The 26743-nt window shown below is 36.9% G+C and overlaps 1 protein-coding gene across 1 annotated transcript in view; it reads right to left on the reverse strand.

Annotated features, from left to right (window-relative positions):
* Positions 1–26743, reverse strand: part of ATP13A4 (ATPase 13A4) — a 167286-nt gene that overhangs the window by 57358 nt on the left and 83185 nt on the right. Inside the window, exons 4-10 of the mRNA XM_063107150.1 lie at positions 20516–20662; positions 16444–16514; positions 16258–16338; positions 14705–14774; positions 13134–13268; positions 8190–8259; positions 1664–1798 (exon numbers count right to left, since the gene is read on the reverse strand). Of these exons, the coding sequence (XP_062963220.1) occupies positions 1664–1798; positions 8190–8259; positions 13134–13268; positions 14705–14774; positions 16258–16338; positions 16444–16514; positions 20516–20662 (709 nt within the window). The remainder of the gene's footprint in view (positions 1–1663; positions 1799–8189; positions 8260–13133; positions 13269–14704; positions 14775–16257; positions 16339–16443; positions 16515–20515; positions 20663–26743) is intronic.

Raw genomic sequence — 26743 nt, forward strand, 5'->3', positions numbered from 1 at the left:
GTGACATTATTCAGCAACACAGGGCTTGCAGGAAGAAAGAATCATCGTTTGGTAACCATGAGTCAGAGCTGCCTTGTAGAATGACAATGTCAAGAAGCCTTATAGGCAGATAGATATTTATTTGGATCTGGAGCCCAGATGAGAGGCCTTGACTAGATATTTAGCCAGAGCGTATCAGCTGATACACAATAGTTAAAGCCACAAAAAAAGGCAAGATTACTTAGGGACCAAGTGTAGGGTAAGAAGAGGAAAGGACAAGGACATAGCCCTGAGCAGACCAACAGTCAAGGAGATGGAGGAAGAGGAGCAGCAGAAAAAAAACCGAACATGCTGGTCAGGGGTAGAAGAATTTGGAGCGAGGCGTTGTCTTAGAAAGTTGGGAGAAGGGAGTATTCAGAAGGAGAGCTGGCCAGAATAGTCAAATACAGCAGAGAGGTCAATAAGAAGAGGAATTTAAAGAAGCCATTGGATTTGGCAATTGAAACGTAGGTGACTTTTGCCAGTGCAGCAAGAGGGGCATCTTGCAGCAGGTCGAAGTGCTAATACAGGCAATGAATGAAGTTGTGAAAGTACCTATGGCCTGTTCTGAGGAACGAGATTGCAAAGCCTCCACTGGTCTTTCTACTGCAGAATGGACAGTACAAAGTCAGAGTGAACAGTCCAGGATACTAGGGCTACTTTCCTTAGGAAAGTGGTAGTTGGTGTTGCAAAATCCCAGTATTAAGGGATTTTTGTGAATATATGGATTCTTGAGGGAAAGAAACCTGACTTGCCATGACCTGCCATGACCTGCCTGCCGTGACCTGCCGTGACTTGCTGCACATTTTTTTTGTAAGTTCGTATAGGATGAAGATGAGCATTTTGTCTCCATTTCATGCCTTTCTGATTTGCCTGGGAGAAACGGATTTGATTTGAACTTCAATCTGAACCGCAATGTGTCCATGCGTACTCATAGCCCCCTGCTTCATCTCTGAAAAAGACTTTATGAGTCTTCTTTATCTCACAAAAATGATTGCACAACATCTCATCATTATGCTTTGCAAGTGACAGATGACAGCAATGTAACCTTGAGCAAGTCCCTTCTCCTCTCTGGACTTCAGTTGCCACATCTGTGAAGTGAGATGGCTTCTAAGGTCCCTCTCAGCTCCAGCATGCTATTTAAAAATGAAATATAGTTACCCGGTATGTATTTTGGAGATAGCAGATCTGCCAAAGGCTGCACCTTGAACTTTTTAAGAGTTTCAAGCCAAGCCAGAAAGAGCTTGGTCTATCCTGTGGGTTTCAGGATGTCATTGATGGTTTTCAAACCCTCCAAGTTTATCTGAAGACATAGTTTACATGAAAATACTAAATAAAAGTCACAGACAATTCTGAAGGATCAAATGATCTCTGCAATCTTAAGGTAAAATGAAAGGGTTGCAATAATCCTTCACTCAATAAGGAAATGCTAAACACCCAAAAAGTTATGATTATATCAAACAGCACATAGAAAGCATCTTTAATTTGAATGGCCGGATCCATTCACAGCAAGACTAAGTAAGATTTGTGTAAACAGAAAGGTCCCACAGCAGCTCCCTACTTTGAAGCAAGCCATTGTCATTCAGGTAGAGGAGGAGCCTGGGACAACCCACAGAGGCTGTAGGCTGTGGAGATAGGAGCATACCTGTCAGCATGCCTTCGTCTACCACACAGCTGCCATCAATCAAAATGGCATCACATGGCATTTGCACTTTGTTCCCCATCAAAATTAATAAATCTCCAGGCACCAGGAAGCGTGATTCCAGCTCTTGAATTCCAGCTGACAGAGTGGGAAGACAGAGTTGAGTCAGGTTATTTTTCCACAAAAACACAGTCCAACCTCTATCTAAGTTGGAAATCAATGAAAAAGCAACCAGGGCATTTACAAAAAAAAGGAGAATTTCCTCATTATTGATTTAAAATCTGGAACAAAAAAAGATTACATTTACATTAAACTGTGTAAAATAAACAACGTAAAATAGAAAACTTTGTGTGGCACAAAAATAAATAAGAAAAAAAAAAGAACTGATGACAAACAGAAAACATATTTGAAACTTACATTACAGACAAAAGATCAATATTCCTAATATATAAAGAGTTCCTTAAAAAGAAATGTATCGCAAATAACTGTACAGTAAAATTGCTGCATATTAATAGTTCACACACATACACACACACGAATTCAAGTGCCGTGCTAAACATTTGAAAAGCTGTCTTGGAGTGAGCAGGACTGAAGCCATGTTGGTACCTAAAACCACATGGACTGTAGGCAAATTTTAAAAGGACACAGTTTTTTTCTTGGCATTCATTTCTCTGAGTTCCCTCTTTTCCCATGGCTATTTGATATTTTGAACCTTGGTTAGGGGCAAGATGACATTTTTTAGATGAATGTAAAGTTATTTTCCAGCCCACCTAGAGCTGCAGACTTGCCAGGAAGCATATACTATCCAGACCCTGAGATAGCAAAGATGGGAACAGAAACCAAAGTCTTGGAGAGACCTTCCACCTGACTCCTTGCACGGAGCTCCCACAGCTCACCTCTCTCTCCCTCCCTCCTGCTTTTCATTTCCCACGCTCCATTATCTCAACTGCTTCTTTAAACACCCCTCAATAAATCGGAGTCTTTGAGATGTCATTAGTCTGGCCGTTCTCCTTCAGGTTTACCAGAGAGATGGGTGAGCCTAACATCTCTCCTCAGGTCGACTGGTATTCCTGAATAAAAGCTGACTTCCTTTTTCACCAACATTTGACTTTTGACTAGTTTGCTTTTGAAAGTGGGAAGGCAGCCAGACCTGTGCCCCGTAATAGCTGTATATTCTTACTCATAATAAGACAAAAGAAAATTAATTTCTTCCTTCTTTCCTGATTGCCTGACTGCCTTTCTTTCTTTCCTTCCTTATTCAGTCCCAGAGCCGTTATGGAGCTGAGCAAGACAGGTATCCATGTAGGGGGGTGGGTGGGTGGGTGAGTGGCAGACTGCTGTGGGGTTTTGGAGCCTAAATAGGATAGAAATGTGTTTACATGGCCTGGTACAGGGTGTCAGAGCCTGAGCAGGGAGAGAAGGGCCCCCACAGTGGCAGTGGCCTGCTGTGGGAGGTTGGGGTCCAAGCAGGGTGAAAAGGTGTCTATATGGGAGGGGATGGGGGCAGTGGAAGCATCAGCAGTGATGGAAGATAGGTTCCATCCAAGCAGAACTGATGCAAAAGTAGATATATTGAAAGGGCCAAGTTTCTCACTGAAGAAAGCAGCTTACAAATATAGAAAGACATAAAACTAGAGTGAATCCTGTGGTACTGATTTATAATTGGAGATATAAGGGTAGTAAAGAGATAGAGAAATAATATAGATGTAAATGTGTACAGATATAAGAACATATACAAATTTAACATGTTCGTTTATACATATATACTCTAATTCTGTCCTCTGAAAGGGTCTAGAATCAGTGGAACCCCCGAAATAATGAGCATATCCAGTGCCCAAATTTGGGTGTCTAAGTTCCATTCCCTCTGCCCCTGCAAAAAGAACCAGAGTTCTTTAGAAAAATGGCTAATTACAAGGCTGGGCCAAGAAAAGTGTGATATAAGCTAGAACATCTTGTTGTGCCATTACATAGGCAAATGCTCAAAGAATGACGGAGACACATCAAAAAGATATCACAGCCAACTTAAAGGGCCCTGGCTGCCTAAATCGGTAACAATATAAGCATCAAAGTAAATAACGATAGGGCCAAGCCCGTGGCGCACTTGGGAGAGTGCGGTGCTGGGAGCGCAGCAGTGCTCCCACCGCGGGTTCGGATCCTATATAAGGATGGCCAGTGCTCTCACTGGCTGAGCACGGTGCGGCCGGTCACAATTAAATGACAGAAAAAAAAAAAAAAAAGAACGATAACCATCGAACAAAGTAGGAATTCATGAGTCCATAATAACATAAGTAAATGAATAAATAAATGAGGGAAAAAGATAGCTTTCCCTTACAGCAAAACTTCAATTAACGAATGTAGAGGGAAAGATAAAAATAGAATATTATCATTTGGGAACTATTGAAGTAATAATTAATTTAGCCAAGAAACATCAATAGATAATAAAACTGGTGGGTGAAAATTTGATGAAGATGATTTACACTCTCAAAGTATCTCTCAACAAAGTAATTATTAATTGCAAAGGGAAAAAGTAAATTTACAATGGAGAAACCTAGCAGACACCATTTAATTAAGTAATTCAAGTTAACATCACCAGTAATAGGACAAATTTAAATTATGTATCATCTGAGAGGAAGCAGTGAGAACACAGCATCATGTCTGAGATATTCCAGCCAAAAATGCATAACCTGAATTGAAATATTAGGAAACATCAGAGAAAGCCAAATTGAGGGACATTCTACAAAATAAACAGAGTCAGAAGAGTCAAGGTCATGGAAGTCAGGAAATGATTGAAGAAAATTAAAGAGACATGGCAAACAACAGCATTGTGTGATCCCGGATTCCTTTTCCACAAGGAACATTATTGAGACAACTGGCAAAACATGAATGAGGTCTGACCATTAGTTGGTAGTAATGTGTCAATATTAACTTCCGGGTTTTGCTGCTGTTTATGTAGGACAATGTCCTTGTCTTTAAGAAATACACATTGAAATATGCTGTAGTCTTGGAGCCTCATGTCAGCAATGTATTCTCAAATAGTTCTGGAAAAAAGTTATCTGAACTATTTTTGCAACTTTTCTGTAAGTTTTAAATCATTTCCTAAAAACAGTAAGAGAAAATACACAAGCAAACACCGCTCACCTATTTCATTAGAAGAATCTAAAAGTTTGCCAACATACTCTATTGGCAAGGCTGCGAGAAAACAGGCACTCACACATTTCTGGTGCAAATGCAAACTGGTGCAATCTCTATGGAAAGAAATTGGACACTATTTATCTAGTAAAAGTTTGTAAGCATTTGTTCCTTAACCTAGCAATTTTACTCCACAAAGTCTATAACAAAGACAAACTGGCAAAAATATGAAAAGACTTATGCACAATACTTTTTATTATAGAACTTTTTTTTTTTTGTCTTTTTCGTGACCGGCACTCAGCTGGTGAGTGCACCGGCCTTTCCTATATAGGATCCGAACCCGCGGCGGGAGCGTGCCGTGCTCCCAGGGCTGCACTCTCCTGAGTGCGCCATGGGCTCGGCCCTATTATAGCACTTTGATTGAAGTCTCTAAGTATCATGTCTAAGGACTCTGGAAAAATTGATATGTCCAAGTTTAGAGCAGGAATTGTCCCAATGAGTTTAATAAAACTTTCAATGACTATTGGAGTCATCTGAAAAGAACTCAGGACCTAATCTAAAGACGTTCTCAATGGCCAAAAACAAGACGATTTGAGCAAAAATAGGACTAAAAACTCTAATGGATGGAAATGCAAAATAGTTAAGGAGGGATTTTTCTCTTTAAAAAAAAGTCCCACTCCATATATGAAAATGGCATGATAGCAGTAAAAAGCATTCTCTCCACTACTGTATTTATAAATGTTCAATGTGTTTTATCATAAACTTAGGACGAGAAAATGACCAAGATATTTTTAAAAGGTGAAAATTCACTTCCAACCAAGATGGAATAAAAAGGACCAGATTTACCTTTCCACTTGAAACAACCAAAAATCGTACAAGATGTATGAAACGATGGTTTTTAGACCCTGAACATCAAGCAATAAAAGAGACAGGCAACAAGTGAAGGTGCTCTATATTTGCCCAGCTTACTTCTTTAGAGAGTTTCCCAGCCACTGTGCAGGGAGGGAAAACCCAGAGAAATTCCAGAGGACTCCCTGAGTTCAGAACTCAAAGAAGAGAATCTGTGGAGACTGTGGAAGCTTGAGTTCACAGAGCAGACTCCTAGAGCAATAACTGCCCAGGGTGAGAGCTGCAAAGGTCTGCAGAGGCTCCCCTTTGGTATGTGGCAGACTACAGATCAGCACATGCACATGAGGGAACTACTAATAAATGAATACTTGAATGTTTACATTAAAAAATATCATTTACAATAGCACCAAAAATATGAAATACTGAAGAATAAACCTGAGAAAGAATGTGTTAAACCCATAAACTGAAAACTGCAAAACACTGCTGGAAGAAAAAAAAGAAGACCTAAATAGATGGAGAGATGTATTATATCCATAGGGGAAAAGATCCAAATTTGTTAATATGTCAATTTTCCACAAATTGTTCTATGATCAAAATCCCAGCATTTTTTAAAAGAAATTGACAAGTTGATTCTGAAAGTTATATGGAAGTGCAAAGGGCCCAATATCATCAAAATAAAAAAAGAACAAACCTGGAGGACTAGCATTATCCTATTTCAAGACTTATTATAAAGCTACACTGCATGGCACTGATATAAAGACAGACAAGTAGATCAATAGAATACGACGGGGAGTACAGAAATAGATTCACCTATATATAGATGACTGATTTTGATAAAATGTAAAGACAATTCGTGAAGAAAGGATAACCTTTTCAAAAAGTGGTATTGGAACATTTCGATATCTATTTGCAAAAGATGAACTTCAATTCAAAACAAGCAAAAAAAAACCCCAAAAACTTAAAAAGAAAATTTAAAATACAATATAAAACTAAATATAAAAACGAAAACTATAAAACTGTAGAAGACAATGTAGAAAATCTTGATTAACAAATGTAATTGTTTCTTTATGATATTAGCTGATTCAAGGCATTATTTGAAAGAGGCATTTTAGAAAAACAATGGATACAACTGGGACTATCTGGTGAACCAGAATACTCTGTTTTGCCAGAGTACACACAGGTTTCAGTGCTAGCCTAAGTATGCCACTTTGACCTATCTGATGATCTCAGATTAGACAATGATGTCTCAGATATGATATGAAAAGCATGATCCACAAAAGAAAAAATTGATAAACTAAACATTAACCAAAGTAAAAAAATCTGTCCTTTGAAAAATGGTGTGATGAGAATAAAAAGATAGACTTAAATAAAAACATAAACTAAGAGAAAATATTTACAAATCAAATGTCTAATAAAGGACTTGTTTCCAGAATATAGAAAGAACTCTCAAATTTACTAAGAAAACAATATAGCAAACAAAAGATTTGAACGAAGATTTGAACTTCACTGAAAATGATATACAAATGGCAAATAAGCACTTGAAGAGATGTTCAATGCCATTAGTCATTAGAGAAATGCAAATTAAAATGAGACATTGAAGTGGCTAAAATGAAAGAAATTGACCATGCCAAGTGTTACCAAGAATATGGAGCAACTGGAACTCTCATACTCTGCTGGTGGGACTGTAAAATGGCATAACCACTTCTAAAAATGGTTTTGCAGTTTCTTAAAATGTTAAGCAACTATCTATCATATGAGCTGGCCATTCCACAGCCAGGTATTTTTCCACAAGACAGGAAAGTGTATGTTCATGCAGAGACCTGTACCCAAATGTTCATGGCAGCATTATTTGTAATAGCCAAAAACTAGAACCCAGCTATCCATCAACAGGTGAAGGGATGAACATACTAGTTATCCATACAATGGGATACTCTCAGGAATAAAAAGAAATGAACTATTAATACATTTAACAAAGTAGATGAATCTTGAAATAATTATGAACTTTGATCCTCCCCCCAAATTAATCCAAAATATATTATGAGACCAAAAAAATGCATACAGTACAATACCATTTATATAAAATACTAAACATGGAAATTTATAGTGACAGAAAGCAAATAAGTGATTGCCTGAGATAAGGGATGGGTGGAGGGAAGGATTAAAATCAAGCACAAGGCAACTTTTGGGTGTAATAGACAGTCATTATCTTGATGATGGTGATGGCTTCATGAGTGCATACACACGTTAAAACTTATCAAATTGTATTCTACAAATATGTCCAGTTTATCATAGATTAATTCTACCTCAATAAAGTAGTATTTTTTAAGGTGAAGAAATCTCAAGTTCTTCACCCCTTTAAGCAAATGCACAAGAACAGATGTGTGAGGACGGTAGCAATCAGAAATATGAGGGTACTTCAAAAATTCATGGAAAAATAGAATTAAAAATAACATGAATCTTTCCATAGACTTTTTGAAGTATCCTCATACAAATTCAGATCATTTTCTGATTCCATATAGACAACACATAAATCTAAAATAATGGAACTTACCTTTTCTCCTACATACAGAAACCATGATGCTATTATGTGACTCAACTAGACGGTGGAGTTTTACAGATTGCTGAAAAAGAAGAGAAGATAGAAAAGGCTTATCTATTTGTGCATGGGTCCCAGCTGTTATTCAGTAAGGTGCTAGACTTCATTAAATATGGAGCACTGTCCTCTTGTCACTAAATGTACTGGCTAGAAATAAAGAACTGAGTAGCCTGTTACTCAACTGAAAAAGCATCCAACTTATAAGTAATAAGAAGTATGTGTTCTTTAGCTGAAAGGAATTTCCCAGCACACTTTTTCCACTCAAAGGAGTTTTTGAAAACCACAATTATGTGTTTAGTTCTTTAAGTAGGTAAGACAGAGTCAAGAGCATGTATCATTCAAGATATGTGTTTATACCTAATAGCTTGAAGAACCGAGTATTATTTCAGCTTTGGCTGTCCCACATCAGTTTCTAATCTATAACTTTGCAAGAAGTTTGGTGGTTACTCCTGTTTCCTCATAGTATTTGTTGTAATATACAAAACACATGGGACAGTGAGAGTGAACCAGTAAGAAGAGACAAAGGAAATACATAATAAATTAAATTTGATTTCACATTTATTGAGAAACTATGTCTAAAAGACCTCCTTCCTAGTTCTGGAGGTTAAGTCTCAATAATTTGTGTGTTCATTCTTATATCCTGATTTGGGCATTTAAGACACTTCCTAAATCGCTTAGCTTAAAATTATTTACATATCTGATCAATATGTACTAAGAACGATTGATAGAATAAGGTAAGGTCAAAGGTAGGATGTTCTGCCATTAACTCATTCTTTTATTCGTTTGTGCATTCACTCAACAAACATTTATTGAGCAACCCTTAATATGCCTAGGATTATGCTAAAGCGGGGTTAGAATGGTAAACAAAAGAAATATAGTTCTTACCATCAAGGAATTTACAACCTACTGAGAGAAATACATCTTAATCAAATAATCATGTGTGTAAATGCATAATTACAATCAGTAATAAGAAGGAAAAAATAAGGTGTTTTTGGAGCTTATATAGCAAAGGGAATCAAGAGAAATCTTCTATGAAGAAGTGACATTGAATCCAAGACCTGAGCAGGAGTTATTTAGTTGGGGTGTAAGAGCAAGTCATAGAGATGAAAAGAAAAGACAATTCCAGGTGACATGTTCAAATGCTCTGAGGCTAGGAAAAAATAATATATTTCAGGAAACAAAAAGACTAGAGTGGCAGGAGGGCAAAAAGCAAGGGAGAGGCTGGGTTTATGAAGGCTGGAGAAATAAGAAGGAGCAGCAATTACAAGGTAGACCAGTGGTCCTCAGAGAGTGGTCCAAGGATTCCGCGGGTTTTCCAGAACTTCTCACAGGGGCTGAGAAAGTAAAACTATTTTCATTAATTGCCTTCTTAAATCTCATTCTCTCACAAGTATACGGTGCAGTTTTCCACAGGCTGAATGCTGTGTAATATCTCAACAGATTGAATGTAGAAGCAGTTATAAGAATTTGGTTGTCTTCTCTTAAGCCAAACATTCAAAGAGATTTGCAAAAATATAAAATAATGCTATTCTTCCCACTACATTATTTTCATTTCAGAAATAAAGTTATTGTCTACAAATATATATTTTACATTAACATGTAATGAGGTTATTATTATTTTCAAATAAATTAATAAATATTTTATGATTCTGTTTTAATTTATAATATAGTAACTATCAATAGATATTACCCACAAAAATAAAAACTCTTTGCGGTCCTAAATGATTTTTAAGAGTGTAAAAGGTTCTGAAGAGTAAAATGTTTGAGAACTTCTGAGGTAGACTCTTAAAGGCCATGATGAGATTTAGAAGTTTATTGTAAGATCGATGAAAATACTTTTAAGAATTTGGTGGTGAGAGTATGTATTTTGAAACGATGGCTCAGCCCACTGCATGGAGAATGTGTTGGAGAAAGGCAAGAACAAAGGGCCAGAGACCAGATGGGAGATGATCGCCAGGCCGGAGATGATGGTAACTCGGACCACGATAGTGATAGGATGGGAAAAAGTGAATGATGCCAAGAGATATTTGGGAGGGAAAATCAATAGGACTTGCTGCATAATTTGAGAGGAAGAGAAAAGAAAGTTTCAAGGATGACAACCAGATTTCTGGCTTGTGTTACTGAACGTCAGAGGTGTCTGTTACCAAATCAGATAAGCCTGAAAGTGCAGATCTGGGAGAAGAGTCCTTGAGTTCTGTGTTGAATGTGTTGAATTTAAGGTAATTTTTGGATACTAGACTGGGGATATCAAATAAGTTGTTGAATCTATGAGTCTAGAACTCAAAAGAGATATTTGGACTTGAGATATATATGTATAAATCTGAATGTTATTAGCGTGTGCCCTTAGAAGTCACTAGCATATGCAACTGTAAAAATAATGAAGAATCTCCTATGTATGTACATGAAAACTGCCCCAAGACATATTAATAATAGTTTTTAAAACAGCTAGATAGAAAAAAAATGTAATTATGCTACCAATTGCATAGAAAAAAAGAAAAAGAAGATATATGAATTTGTAGTCGCTTCATTTGCCTAAAAATCTTTTTAGAAAAATGCATGAGTAACTAATAAAAGTAGTTGGCCAAGTGGAAGGTGAGAGAGAAGAAGAGAGAAACTTTACACCGCATGCATTTTCACATTGTTTTGATTCTGAGCCACCCATTAAAAAAAAAAAGAATGGAAAAGAGCAACTGGAGAGGATGGAGAGTGTATTGTCATTCTCCATCGAAGGGAAAGAGCGCTTCCGAAAGAATGGATCAGTCAACTGTGTCAAACAGTGAGAGGTTTAGTGAAGTCTGTACTGGGCAGGGGGAAGTGTACTGCAGAGGGACCATAACATCAACAAGCAAGACACCAACAACCCAATAAAAATAAATAAAGGACACAAGTAGTTCACAGTAAAAGAAATACAAATAGCTTAAAACATGAGGAATGCTCAACTTATAATGGAAAACATGACATTAAAGTTAAGGAATTCTATTTTCACTGTATTGGCAAAGACAAGGGAAACAAACACTCATCTACTGTTCAAAGGAGTATACATTGGTACTACTTTTTTAAGAGACATTTTTACAACATTACTAAAATAATGCACCTGGCTTATAACTAAGTAATTCCAATTACGAAAATGTTATATCCCCATATCAACATGGATATATATAAGCATAAATGTACTTGGTATATACATACTTATATGTAATATAAATTACATATACTTGTAATTTAAATGCATGTAATGTGTGTGTGTATATATATATATACACACACACACATACTTTTGTAGATGCATGAAAACATGTGCAAGGATGCTCATTGCAGCATTGTTTTACTAGCAAAAGTCTAGAAACAACCTAAATATCTATCAATATATTGATTAAAAAATTATGGTACCTCTAGAGAAAATATATTTGTGCAGATATGGAAAGATATTCAAGATATGTTCATGAAATTCAAGTGGAGAATGGTGTACATAGTGTACTTCCATTCTGTAAAACAAATTAATGCATACGCATTTAATATTGCTAAAAGTACACATGACATCTGGTCCCAGTAGATGCTTCTTGAAAGGGAATCTGAACACTGGAAAGTTCCCCCAGTGGGAGGGATCCTTAATTTTCAGTCACCCTATTCTTTTTCTATGAAATTTATTTTTATCATACCCATATATTGCTCCTTCTATTAAGAAAAAACTAGCAAATTAACAACATTTTTAAAAAGTTTTTAAAACTGTCTATGGGTTTTAGGATTACAGCAGTGACCTTAAACAACTAGAGTTGTTTAAATGGAGTCATAAGAGAGGAAGCCAGGTCCGCATGAGTGAACAGAGAGAGGGAGACAGTAAGTAATGAGAGTGGGAATAAAGACTCAAGAAGTTTTGCTAGAGAAGGGAGGAGAGAGATCGAGTACTAGCCAAAGATAGAAACATGGTCAAGAGAAGGGATTGTTCCATTGGTTTGAGTTTTGTTTTTAAGTTGGGAGAAGTTGAGAACGTTAAACTCTTGGGGAGAGGGAGAGAGAAGGAGTCATGTAGGGACTGCATAAGCACCCCAAGGAGGTGGGAGAGGATGGTGTCTCAAGCACAGGCAGACAGCACTTCTTCCACTGTGATGAGAGGACAGGACAGGAGGGGGCTGGAGAGATGGGTCATTTGGCAGCTGGAGAGCAGGGAGTTGAGCAAAAACTTCCTATCTTATGGTTTCCATCTTCTTTGTGAAATAAGTGCTGAGATCATCTGCTAAATTATAGGAAAAGTGAAATATGGGAAGTTGGGCATCTCAGAAACCCTAAGAGAGAGATGATTTGAAATCTTAACTTTAAGAGAATGGGAGAGAACCTTCATTGGAGATACATAGAAAGCTTGCCCAGATGAGGCTGGCATTCATGAATTTATAGTGTGATCAACTAATCTGTTCCACGTGATTTTTTTCCAACAGCACCCAGATCCCCTAGTGTAGGCACAAAGAAAGCCAAGAGTTGAATTGGGGCCTTGACAAATGAGTATCAACCAAACATAAAGGGCACAGGAATTCATACTAAGCAGAGAGTCCTCCACCTTCCATCCCTCTTCCACCCTCTTCAAGGCCCATCGGTGTTCTTTGCATTTATTTTTTTGCTTATTCACAATTCATACAAATTTGCATGTTCTTGTGGCTAATCAGCCTTGAGTAAGCTAAAAAAAAAGGGGGGGGGGGAATAACTTGAAAGGTTAGGGATTGGAATGTGAGGGAAGAGAGAGAGCGAACTTGCTGAGCATTGGCTCTTGTGCTAGATGTTTACAAACTTGCTCTCACTTAATATGGAGTGGACAATGACTATTTCCTCATTCTCCTGTCTAATGAAATTTCAGTAAGTCACTACTGCTCCCTTTCTGAGACCATAGAATTAGTGGAAAAAACTCACCTCTCTGAGGTCATATACTGTCAAAGCTATGGACATGATGGACATGATTATGATGGCAAAAGCATACTCCATATAGTCTTCACTAAACCACAGACAGACACTGAAGAGCTGAAATACGTAAAATGGATTTAGAACCTGTGGGCAGACATAAAAACAGAAAGACAAGATACTTAGGCTTCACACTTAGCTATTCATTGACTTGTTTGTTTTCATAATCATTTCCATGATATTAATCATCCCACACAATATTCTTATTTTTCTTAATGTTATATTTATTCAGCAATTGCCATGTGCCAGACACTGCACTAAGCATCTTTACCTGAATTTGCTCATTTAATTCCTATAATTAGCTTATTAACCAGAAGTTATTATTTATCTCCAAAGATGAAGAAATTGAGTCACAGAGCTGTCTGATTTCAGAGCACTTATTTTTAATCACTGCTACACTTTACAATTTACAAAGCAGTGTCTCATGGATCATCATGTTGATCATCACAATAGTTGGACAAAGAATAGATGTTATCATCTCCTTTTACATTTACTGGTCTTCAGAAAGGTGAAGTATTAGATCAGGTTTCAAATATTGCTCTATTGTTCTCTGTGACATATAGCTGCCATATTTGAAGTCATTAAAGAACTTTGGATTAATGGATGAGTTGAAGCCTACCATTTTCTCATAAGTAGAGAGCTGAGCTGAACGTGGTCAGCTGTAATGGAGCATCTAGAACACTGTTGGGAGAGAGCAGATGTTGACTCCAACAGTTATAATCCTGCTTTATAATCCCTTCCTCAAATTCCCTCTAGTTGGTTTCCATCTAAGACACGAATGTTAATCCTTGCCCCTGGTTAGGGATGAAGCACACAGAAACTTTTCCTACCAGTTTGTTTTGCTTTCTTTTATGCTTGAAAGCTTGTTGGAAATATTGAGAATGTGCCTTGAGTTTAGTGAGCTTTTTTTTTTTTTTTTTTAAGGCAAAGAGAAGTGGAGGTGGAACACAGGAAAAGGCCCAGAGTGCAGCTAAACTGCTATGGCTTGGTCTTAATCACTGTAACATGAAAAGTAAGCTCAGTGATAGAGTCCAAGAGGAAAAATCAGCATAGTAAATGATGGCCAAGTCCTTTTTTTCCTCCCACACATACATTGAGATCAGTAGAACTAATAAGGCTGAAAATAGTTGTTTTTCCTTCAAACAATTTTGGATGCTGAGGAAATTGTATATGTTGCCTAAGAAAAGGATAAAAAAAAATTATTTTAATTTCACAAAGTTGAAACAGGCTAAGCAGCATAGTATTAAAAAAGAAAGAAAGAAAATAATACTATGTTCATCCAGTCATCAAATTACAAGTAGACACATGAGTGTCACACCCTATATTGTATCAGGCAACATTCAAAAGAGCGACTTGAAGAAAAAGAATATTTGAGATATGTGAAGAGAACACGCTTGGCATGCTTTTAAGATACCTTTCAAGTTACAGTTGTTTAGTAACGAGTAGCACTTCTGATTGTTTGACTGGATCAAAATTTTTTTATTTTTTTATTCAACACCAAGAAAAAATACTGGAGAAATTACCTCTTTGACGAGCAGTTTCCAAATTGGTGTGATTTCAACATTGATAGTATTAGGCCCGCATATTAATCTCCTATAGGGAGAGATCACAGATCACTCATTTGCTAATAAAAACATGAAACCCATTTCTCACCCATTCAGAAAAAGGTCTATTCCATATTTACTTTCTCACTTGTGGGATCAGTATAAGTCTCCCTTGTTATACAATATCCCCATCCTTCTCAAAATAACTGGGGACGGGGAAGGTCCTAGGTGCAAAAACAATAAATGTGATCATATTGCTTCTATTGAACTGGACTCTCCCCAAGGTCTACAATTTTCCTGAATGATAATCTGGGTATTTAATATTATCCATTGTCTCATTCAAATAGTTTCAGGATTAGCATGTCCCCAACTCTGTCTCTCCCCAACTCTGGTTCCATGGCTGTGGGGTGGAGAGGCCATTAAGAGAGAATAATTTTGCTGATAAGAAAATACTGTACTTACTTTCTACCCCTACTCAGAAGTTCTGGGAAGCTGTAGAAATTGTTTTAACATGAGTGGAAATATCCTGGGCTCCCCAAAATAGCTCTGTACACAGAATTATACAGCTCTTTAATTGAAGACTGAGAGATGTGTTTCTTTGATTGTGCAGAGGAATGGCACATTATGAGTTATTTTGCTACTGAGAACACTAACTACTCTCCCTGTGCCTTCTACGTAGATGCTCAGATCATAAATAGCTGGGCCAAATATATTAGAGCAGAGCTTTTCAAACTTTAATGTTCATGCAGATAATGTTAAAATGAAGATCCTGATTCAGTAGGAGCAAGGTGTGGTCTTCTAGGCTCCCAGGTTATGCTAATGCTGCAAAGGTCTAGGTCTCTTCAAAGTACTAGAAATGGGACAGGAGAAGTATAAGAATCATGGAAACTTAGGACCAACAAGGCCTTTATACAGTCCTCTCCCTTTTTATGATTGGGAAACTAAGGCCCCGAGAGAAGATATTTGCTCAAAGCCACACAAACTCTTGACATTCCAGTGCCCTCTCTAAACCTTGCTCCTCTTCCTAGTACCTCCTTCGGAATTGTGGAGCTACACATCTTGTATGACATTCTTCTGATACTCCATAATTGTTTTTTAAGTGTGTTATCACGGTGTAACATCCATTTCTTGATTACAATCAAAACAGACTCAACCTTATTATTACAGTAATATAGTATTAAGAAGCATCCTGTAGATTACAAAGAGCACTAAACTACTGTCAGAAGTGTGGGACTCCACTGTTCATACAGCACTTTTCATGTGTGTGACCTTTTTCAGACTATTAAACCTCTCTGAGCTGCAGATTTCTCATCTGTTGTATTGGGATGGTGGTTATGTCTGTTCTACACCCCACCTCCCACCCGTTGCTCTGACCATGAAATTAGATAATTTATGTGAAAGCATTTAATTTAATAATGCTAACTAGGGCATTACAACATTTTCTGATATTAATCAATTAACTATTTACTGAGCTATTTGGCTAACTGACAATAGTCTTTTTGAACTAGTATAGAAAACAATATACATGATACCTAATTTCTTGTTCTTCTCTTGTTAGACCTGATCCAAATTTTAGATGTATCTTGGCAGAACTGAGCCAGTCTTCCAAAGAGCTGCAATAATAATAATGAATAATAATAATGAGAAAGATTTATTTAGCAACAATATTTTTGAGATAAAATTTTTCTTCTTTGGATGTACTTGCTAAAACAACTTACCCAATTTTCTGGAACCGTCCTTCCAAGTTGTCCCAAACATATCTTATTTTCTGCACTTTTATGCATCTCACCTGCAAAAGAAAAGTACTAAGGAAGTCTTTAGTTTTAGGATCGGTGAATACACAGCAACTCAGTGGATACAGAAGTATTTGTGGAAGATGCAAAGATAGAACACTAAAACGCTTATTTAAGATTTTATCCTTTCTTAAGTTACCCTATTGTTTCCTACTACACAAATAACATTTTTTATTAAAATTCATCATTCAACCAACATGTATCATGGGCCTACTATATGGATAAATACAGGAATAAAACTCAATCTCTGCATTGCACCACTTCCTAACCTAAGAAGGAAAGAAAATCTATTCCAAAAAATAAACTATACAATACAGTCAAATAAATACATGTCAAAGAAACAAAAATATAATAAAGTAAAAAATATAGTCTTGAAATACTGTATGAATATAGAGAGGGCAGGTGACAGAAGGCATTGTGGAGGAAATGACATCTGAGCTGCAGTGGTGAAGGGTTGGAAGAATTTTGCTGAGATGAGAAGGGAAGAGGGCATCTCAAAGAGGTTGTGCACAAGTTAGTTGAGGGGAGGTGACAAGCAGGTGGGCCTGTTTGACTGAGAATGGAGAATGAAGCTGGAAAGAAAAGCTAAGACTTGATTATGAGCAGCTGTAAATGCTATTTGGTACTTTATCTCATAGGCAACGGACTTGTGGAGTAACCTATGGAAGAGAAACTGAAAAAGATTAGGCTGACAACTAATACTAAAGTGAAGAGGTTATTGCAAGAAAATGTGCTCCAGAAAGTGAAAGTCTGAGGGTGTTGGCAGTGAAAAGAAAGGGTTACTACTGATGACAATTGTGACTTCTTGCTTCCACTTTCTGTAAGCAACTTTGTATGTGAATCAATTTCCATGAGCTGGTGACTGAACTAAGCACAAAGGGAAACAGTGAGACTGCAACGGTTATAACCTCAGGTTACTCATTGAAATCATCTGGACAGCCTGGATCCCAATCCCAAGAGATTCTGATTTAATTTGTCTGCAGTGTATCCTGGGCATAAATATTTTTAAATTTTCCCAGGTAATTCTAATGCACAGCTAAAGTTTAGGAACAGTGTCCAAGCTGTCCTTTTATAGCTCTCTGCTACCTGTGTCCCTGAGAACTTCAACTAAATTTACCTGCACCTCATTCTCCCCAAGAATAAATTGAAGCAATTGGCTAGATTATGTCTAAATTCAACTTCAGCTTCTCTATATATATTCTACACCTATGAATATTTTAGTCAGTATATCCATAAGATAAATTCTAACCATGTAGTTGGTACATAAGTGCTCAGTGCCTTTTTATTAAATAAAGAATGTTTTGTAAAATCACATTCAACTAGAAATACAGTTTAAATCCCTAAGCTCCAACACCTAAGTTACTTCAAATGAATCTTAACATTACTCAATAAGTATGTGTGTGTGTGTGCACATGGGCACACGCACACACACGCACATTCATATTCAATTGTTACTAAGAGTGTTAAATGCTATTTTTTTTTAATTTTACAGAATGTATTTTTTTTCAATGAGGTTGGTTGCAAAATAACTCATGTAAAAATATGTTTTATTTCCAATTGATTTTTCAGTATGAAATTGGAGTGAATTGTCACTGGGAGTGATTCTTCCTTCATAAGCTGAAATTAGAGAGAGAAAATAGTCTTTAGAAGTGACCAGCCTTGGGGGCATGTAAGCCATCATGGCCCACATTGGAACCTCAAGTTTCTTGCCTCACAACTTACTTTCCTTTCCAGTATTCCCTGCAATTTTGCAAATAGAGCAGAAGTGTAATCACAACTACTACTTATTGAACATTTTAGGGCTTTTCACACATTATCTTTAGTCTTTTTCATCATCTTGTGTCATGGCAGATATTACTTTCATCCTCACTTTGCACCTGAAGTTCATTTTGATTAAGTAATTTGAAAGGCTGGAATTTGAACTCCAGACTATTTGGTTCCAAAATTTAGTCTTTCAAAGGTTGTAATATGGAAGAAAATCTAAAAATTCCTTAACTTCAAGATTCACTTTATGCAAAGTGAGGGTTTCCTACTTTATTAATTTCATAAATTAGAAAATCTGTGTTAGAAAAATTTTAAAGGACAAACTATGGTGGAATGTGAGGCCCCTTCCCAGAGAACCTGTATAAAGAGGCTGTGCAACCACAAACTGAGACTGAGAATTCATAAAACATAATAGACACGATGCATCCACAAATGAAGGCAACAATAATGAGGAAAAAAGAGGTTACTGATAAATTTTATCTCAGGCCAGAAAATGGAAAATTCCATTATCTGCTGACAATTTCTGAGTCCATTTTCACAGAGTGTGAAGGATGACTCCATCCTAGATCTTTTAAGCATCTTTGAGATTCCCCCTACAGGGAACATCTCTGTCTTGATCTGTTTCCCTCATCACCCCTGCAGCCTCTGGAAGCTGGTAAGAGGATGATAAGTAATATTTGCAAAGGGTAGAGTTTATTTACCCATTTCACTGAAACTTCAGACCAGAAAACAGTAACTAGGAAATCATGTATCTGCTATAGGGTGAATTTCAGCTTTCTGCTCAGGAATCAGGAAGATTTCCTCTCATCAAGATTCCTGCTCTTCATTTCTTGTTGGAACATGTTATAAGACATCCTATTTAACAGGTTAAGCACTGGGTTTCAGTTTTGCATGCAATCCTACAAGATGGTCCTTAGAGTTTCCTCTTAGCCTGCATTTGCAAACCTGACATAGTTCTTTGCTGCAGTCTCCAAACTCTTCATAAATGGCCCTAAATGTTTGTCATCTTGATATTGTTCTTACTATTGTTATTGCTGTCAGTGCCATCATGGCAGAGCCCATGATGTCTCCTCTGACTTAGTTTAGGCCCTTATTATGAATATAGTTCACTGCAATTCACAAATCACTTTAATATTCATCTTTTCATTTTAGGTTCACAAGAGCCCTGAGAAACAGGCAGAGAATGGGTTATTTACTCTCATTTTATAAGTAATAAACTCAAGACTCAGAGAAGCAGTAACAGCCAAATTCCCTATGTTATAAACTGGTAAATTAAGGTACCAAGTCTGCCTATCGAACTTTCCATTCCCAAACTTTTGCTCCTTCCTCACGTTCTCCTTGTTTATTTGAGCATTTCTTCATTTGTCTGTCCACCAATTTCTTTGATGCAATTAAAGATGCTAGAATTTCAAGGCAATAAAACTCTGAGGCCATCTGTATAAGGCTGGTCTGGGAAGCCTACTTCAGGTGAATGGCCGCCTAGCAGATTATGCAATCTGTTAGTTGGAGGTGCTTGACCTCTTTTGTTTTTGTTTATTTTGGCAGTTTAGACAGCTGGGTGAAAACAACTGACAATAGAGAAACTGCTTATCAATTGACTTTTATTATTTTTTTTAAAATGACCTTGAGTTCATAAAAATTATTTAAACAGCTGTCTACACATATATAGATGAAAGAAAACATTCTGTCTTATAAAATATGTTTTTAATATGAATGTTAATTAGTCATAATCCAAGCAGGACTAATTTAATATGGTGAAGAGGGAGTAACCAAAATTCATTTGAATAAAGAGTTCAAAGTAAGATCATTTTGCAGACACAAGCAAACTCCTTGGGATATTCCTGGGTGATTACCTTTACTGTGAGGTTACCCCTCTTACACAGATTATAATACAGGTCATGATCCTATTAAGAGCTAATATATATTGAGCATCTACAATGTCTCTGGCACTATATTGATTTTTTTATTCCTTAATTTGCTTAATTTCATCAATTAATTTTATAGATAAGAAAACTAAGGCTCAATAGAGTTAAGTAATTGATCCAAGGCTGTACTTTTTAGAAGGATGAAGCTGAGATTTGAACTGAGCTCTGTCTGGCTCCAAAATTCATGTTCTTGACATTCTACACTGTCAGTTGAAGACTGGCACAATGGAGGACCTAAATGTAGACATATTTGAAGGAGCAAACAAGTAAGTTTCTCTGGCATCAGAAGTAGCCATAAATTCACTTACCTTTAGGTCTGGCTTTCTTATGGCTCTATTTATGATATAATCCTCATCTGTAATGAGAGGGTGGTCGGGGGTGAGACTAAATGTGCTGTTTGATGCTGACAGGTAGATCCACGTTACCTTTTTCCAAGAGTAAGTTTGGAATTCATCCTGAAGAAATAGACACCAAAACTCCCGTGAAATTAAGAGGTCATTAAGCTAAAATCCAATCTGAAAAAATATCATCTTAATGTAATTCTTCAAGTTCATGGGGTTAGTGAACATTCTAGGCAGAATTATATGCCTTTGAAAGATGGTACATATAGAACCTTGAGAGGACAGGCTTGTCATCATTTATGAAGGAATCTGGATATGAATATGAGGCACTGACACATATAACAAAGCTGGAGAGTCCAGAAGGATATTCTCAGATAAGAGCTAGTTCCAGTCTCTGGGGCTACAGCCAGTTGCAAAATTTCACAGGGAAAAAAACAAAAAGAAACATTCCAAAGGTATCTGTGGATCTCTGAAGGTGAGGAAACCAAGTCAATTGAACCATACCCATCTTAATTTAATTTTAATTTAATTTAACTTAATTTGAGGCTTCACTCAAATTCCACTGCTTCCAGAAAAGCCCCTTTGATACTTTCCCACCATGAAAAAACACAAAAAAACAAAACAAAACAAAACAAAAACCGTGTCACTATGCTAACTCCAAAAGATTTTAACTGTTCCTATCTTGTGCTCCTAATCATGTTCTACCAGTATTCTCTTAGTTCTTCTTGGCTATCTTGAAGGTAGGGTGATGTTGTATTGTTCCTCATCTCCCCATTTGTGTGGGAAGGTCTCAAAACAGGTCTCAGAGTCTGATAAATGGATGAAAAAGACTGAATGCATGGACTGAACAAGCCCAAAAGTAACTGTCAAGACGTCAACAATGGGTAGGATTGAAGAAGTTACCTTATTGCATGACCCTAATTGAAATTGCTTCCCTTTGCAGTTCACTGATGACTTGTGCACAGAATAAAACTAGAGGGAGCAGCACTGGATAGATAACAGATTCCACAATGGTCCCTTAGAGACTACTGTGATAATAACAGTAGTTATTTATTATCCGAATGTGTAAATGCTGAACAGAAAACCCACTTGAATGTCTGATAAACCTCAGGAGCAAAGAAGAATGACAAAGGAAGTCAAGCCTGGGAACAATTTGATGTCTGCACATATATAAATGTAAGATAAAACATTCTGTTTTATAAAATGTGTTTTTAATACAAGTGTTACTTAAGATTCCTACCACATTCTACCCTTTGCAACCCACTTTATCACTCCTCTTGGACTGTGGGTAGGAACAGTGTCTGATGCACGTCTGTGTTCCAGCCAGGCCAAACACAGATTTTGAGAGAGAGTAAGATATAGAGATAGAGATAATAGAGACTGAAGGTGGGGGGGAGCACAATAGAGAGATGAGGGGGAGCAAAGTGAAAAAACAGGGGAGGGGATAAAAGGGGAAGAGAGGGGAGGAGGAAACAACCTTACTAAAAATTTTAAAGTTAATAAATTAATTTTAAAAACCAGTGAAAAGGTGCCACAAATATACATTGGGGAAAGGATGGCCTCTTCAATAAATTGTCCTGGGAAAGCTGGATATCCATATGCAGAAAAAGAAACTAGACCACTATCTCTCATCATATACAAAAATCAACTAAAAATGGATTAAAGACTTAAATGAAGGAACTGAAACTATAATAAAACCACTAGAAGAAAACATAGAGGAAATACTCCAAGACATGAGTCTGTGCAAAAATTTTATGGTGAGGACTTCTAAAGCATAGGCAACAAAAGCAAAGATAGACAGATGGGATTATATCAAACTAAAAAGCTTCTGCACATCAAAGAAAACAATCAGCAGAGCAAAGAGGTAACTAGCAGAATGGGAGAAAATATTTGCAAATTATCCATCCAGGAAGGTATTAATATAGAGAATATACAAGGAACTTAAACAACTCAACAGCAAAAAAACAAATAATCCAATTAAAAGATGGGTAAATGCCCTGAATAGATATTTTTCAAAAGAAGGCATAAAAATGGCCAACAGAACACTAAAAAATGTTCAACATCATTAATCATCAGGGAAATTCAAATCAAAAATCACAATGACATACCATCTCATCCTAGTTAGAATGGCTATTACCAAAAAGATGAAAAATGACAAATGCTGGAGAGGTTGTGTAGAAAATGGAAACTCTTATACACTGTGGGTGGGAATGTAAATTGGTACAGCCATTATGGAAAACAGCATGGAGGTTCCTCAAAAAATTAAAAATAGAACTACCATATGGTCTAGCAACCCCACTGCTGGGTATTTATTCAAAGGAAAGGAAATTAGTATACCAAAGAGATATCTGCACCCTCATATTTATTGTGGCATCTTCACAATACCCAAGATATGGAATCAACCTAGGTATCCACTGACGGATAAACAGATAAAGAAAATGTGGTATGTATACACAAAGGATTACTACTCAGCCATGAAAAAAAACATCATTTGCAGCAAGATGAATGAACCTGAAAGACAATATGTTAAGTGAAATAACTGCAGAGAGATAAATACTGCATGTTCTCACCCACATGATAGATCTAAAAAAAGTTGAGCTTATAGAAGTAGAAAATAGAATTGTGATTACTAGAGGCTGGGAAGGGGAGGAGAGAGGCAGAGTGGGGAGAGGTTGGTTAATGGATACGCTATTACAGCTAGATAGGAAAAATAAGTTGTAGTGGTCTACAGTTGTGCTAGGCATCTATAATTAATAATAACTTAATGTATGTTCTCAAATGGCTAGAAGAGAGGAGCTCAAATGCTCTTATCACAAAGAAATGACAAATTTTTGCAGTGATGAATATGCCAATTACCCTGATTTGATCATCACACATTGTATACATGTATTAAAATATAACTCTGTACACCATAAATATATAAAATCAATGTGTCAATTAAAAAATAATAAATAAATAAGACAAAACAAAAAACAGCAAAATTGGCTATACCCTACAGAGCGATAAAAGATGACTAAAATCAAATCAAATTTGTATGGAGTTACCTTCAGAGCCTAAGAAAGAAGGAAAATGGCTAAATTTCTAGTGACTGAGCCACTGAAGTAGTGGACATGTGCTAGGTAGGGTAGAGTATAGACAACCAACTCTCTAGAACACACTTTGACATAGTTCAGTGTTATATAGCTTTGCTTTTGACCTAATCAAAGGGGCTTTGTTATCATAAGAGCTATGAGTTTCTAATAATAACAACAATAAAATAGTTAACATTTATTTAGCATTTACTATGTTCTAGGTACATAGTGCTACATATGTATTACTTCATTTAATGCTCAAAAACCCTCCAAGGCAGTTACTGTTAATTAACCTCCCATTTCATAGGTGAGGAAACAAAGATACAGTTGGTAACTATCAGAGCAGGGATTTAACAGCCCACACTTTTCACTTGCCCCCTCCAGAGTCCCCTCTTACCCTCTGCTCTAGTCTATATTTTGCTAAAAAGTAAAATTTGATTGAACTACCATTTTTATATTCAGCCTGAACTGGGACTTCCAAAAAAGAAGTTCCTTCCTCTTTATTTCAACAAGTTATCCTACGGTGTCTGTGGCTTGCGTGTAAAAATCAATTTGAATTCTGCACCATGTAACCAGCCAATAACATCCAGTTTCTCACCATTGCTGCTCTCTTGGCAGCAAAGAATCTGATTCTCAAAATCAAGCTGTCACCCTCCAGCCCTATGTGACTGCAAACAGACCTCCAGACTGTCATTCCTAAAAATAGAAAAGGGAAGTGGACCTTTGAAACTCTCAGCTTGTCAAAGGCCAGTGTTAATCCAATGCACCAACTGCGGACCTCGGTCCTGAGTTTTAAAAATGGAAATCCACCTATATGCCTACATCTAGTATAGCCTGTAGCATCACTGAATTGAAGGTGCTTGGATATATTTGTCTTTAAGCTTCTTTTACCCCCAAGCCCAATAACTCATAACTGTATAACACAAAGTAGAATTCTACAGGCAAGATATGACAGTTAGATGACTATTTTTTCTTTAGAGCAGGGTAGTGACACTGATTTCTCTCTTGTCTACTACCCTGTTGAGGACTCTGTCAAATTACCCAATATTTTAAGATGGAAAAAAAAGCAAAGAAATGGAGGGAAAGTACGACAATGTGGACTGGTCACTTCAGGCAATAGCGTTAACTTCCTTCAGTTTCCGATTGGTGATGTCCAATATGGTGAGTACAGGCTTGAGACCTGAGTTCACATCTCAGTTCCAAACTGTCTTGCAACTCTCTGAACCCAATTTTCGTTTTTTGACAAATGGGGATAATAATACCACATTTCACAGGTGTTTGAAGGGTCAAATGAAATAACACATAGTGTACCTGGTCCAGGTCTGGCTTACAGCAGTGATGTAACAAGTGCTAGCTGGCATATGGCTCTGTGCCATGTTTTCCACAGCGTGTTGTTCCTGAGATCTTTCTGTAAACAGAAGCTTATTTTCCCTTTAAGGAAAATTTAGAATCTCTGAGACTCCCTCTATTTTTTCTTTCTGGAGAAGCAGCATCTTTACCTGGAAATGGCTTCTCCTACTTTAGTTTGTTTCCCAGTTCTCTTCCAAGCAGTTAATGATCTGTAAAATACTTAAATGCACCAAATGAGCTACCATTTTAAATAATTGGCTTGTAATGCAAATAATCCAAACTGTTTGCCTGGGAAATCTGGACTTTTTACACTTCAAGTCTCATTGAGCAGGCTTTACCTCCTCTTTATGAAAAGAATTAACGAGATCAGCCCTTGAAGTCTAAAAGGGTAGGTTTTAAAATAATTCAAGAGTGCATTTGAAAGTTTCAATGAACACTGAGGACCTATGTTTGACCTGAACAGAAAAATAGAGAAAGAAACTTGGACATTTTTAAATTTCCTGTGGCCTTGTACTTTCTGGACCTGGAAATGTCAAACTAACTTTTATATTTGAACAAAATGAATTATCTTGCTTATCTTACTCAAACCTTTTGCTATAAGCACTTCATTCCTTGAAATTTAAAAGCAGTGTAATGGTCACTTCAAGTTCAGGCCAATGCTGTGACTTCTCTTCTGTAAGAGTTCACAGAAAAATGCACACACACAAAAATGTACTTCTGAGTTTGCCTTTGAAAGACCCCATTGTGAAGTTCCAAAGAGAAAGAAAATGAGCACTTTTCACTTGGAGATGGATACATTGCATTGCTAGGAGTTTGAATTCTAGTTAATGTGAAGTACTTAGAGAATTATGGATAAAGTAATAATAATTTAAACTTTTCAGGCTTTTCTAAAATACTGCACTACCTTTACAGACCCATAACTTTGGCAAAATACTATTCTTTTTATATGTATCATTTTTATTTTCTTTCTCTTTCTTCCTCTTGGCCAGACCCATTGTTCTTTTTAACACCCTGACCTCATATTCTCAATGTTGCTTAGCTGGAAAAGTTGACATTGGCTAGAATGTAGGATTTACTTATAAGATGTATAGAGAAAATTTTAAGCTTTAGAGAAATCTCACACTAAATATTCAGTACTCCTGGGACATGTTGACCAACAAAGGGGGCAAGGGCAAAGCAATGAAATTATATGACAAAACAAAGGCTATGTTTATGTTTGTATGCAAAAAAAGAAAATCCAGAACAACTTAGCATACATTGTTGGAGAAATTGGTTTTTTTGGCTTGTTTGTTTTTGTAGTTGTTTTCTGAAGGGAGAGGGAGCAATGGATTAGCTGGTTCATTGTCTGAAACATCTGGAGATGCAGCATGTAGTAAAAGAATTAACCAGCGCCCACGGAATGCCTACATGCCATGTATAGTTTCCATCTCAGCACTTTACACAAATCACCTCATTTAGTCCTTACAAGCAGTAGGTACTACTATAAGCCCCACTTAGAAGAGGAAATGAAGGCAGAGACAGGTTAAGTAACTTGCCTGTTACAGACTGAATTGTGTCCCCACAAAATTCATACATTGAAGCCATAACCTCCAATATATTTGGAGATAAGGCCTTTAAAGAGGTAATTGAGGTTAAGTGAGGTCATAAGGGTGGTGCACTAATCCAATAGGACTGATGTTCATATAAGATGAAGAAGAGACACCAGGAGTGCAAGAGCACAGAGGAAAGGTCCTGTGAGGACACGGTGAGAGGTGGCCGTCTGCAAGCCAAGGAG

Source organism: Cynocephalus volans, chromosome 1, assembly GCF_027409185.1.
Source record: "Cynocephalus volans isolate mCynVol1 chromosome 1, mCynVol1.pri, whole genome shotgun sequence".
Classification (NCBI taxonomy): Eukaryota; Metazoa; Chordata; class Mammalia; order Dermoptera; family Cynocephalidae; genus Cynocephalus; species Cynocephalus volans.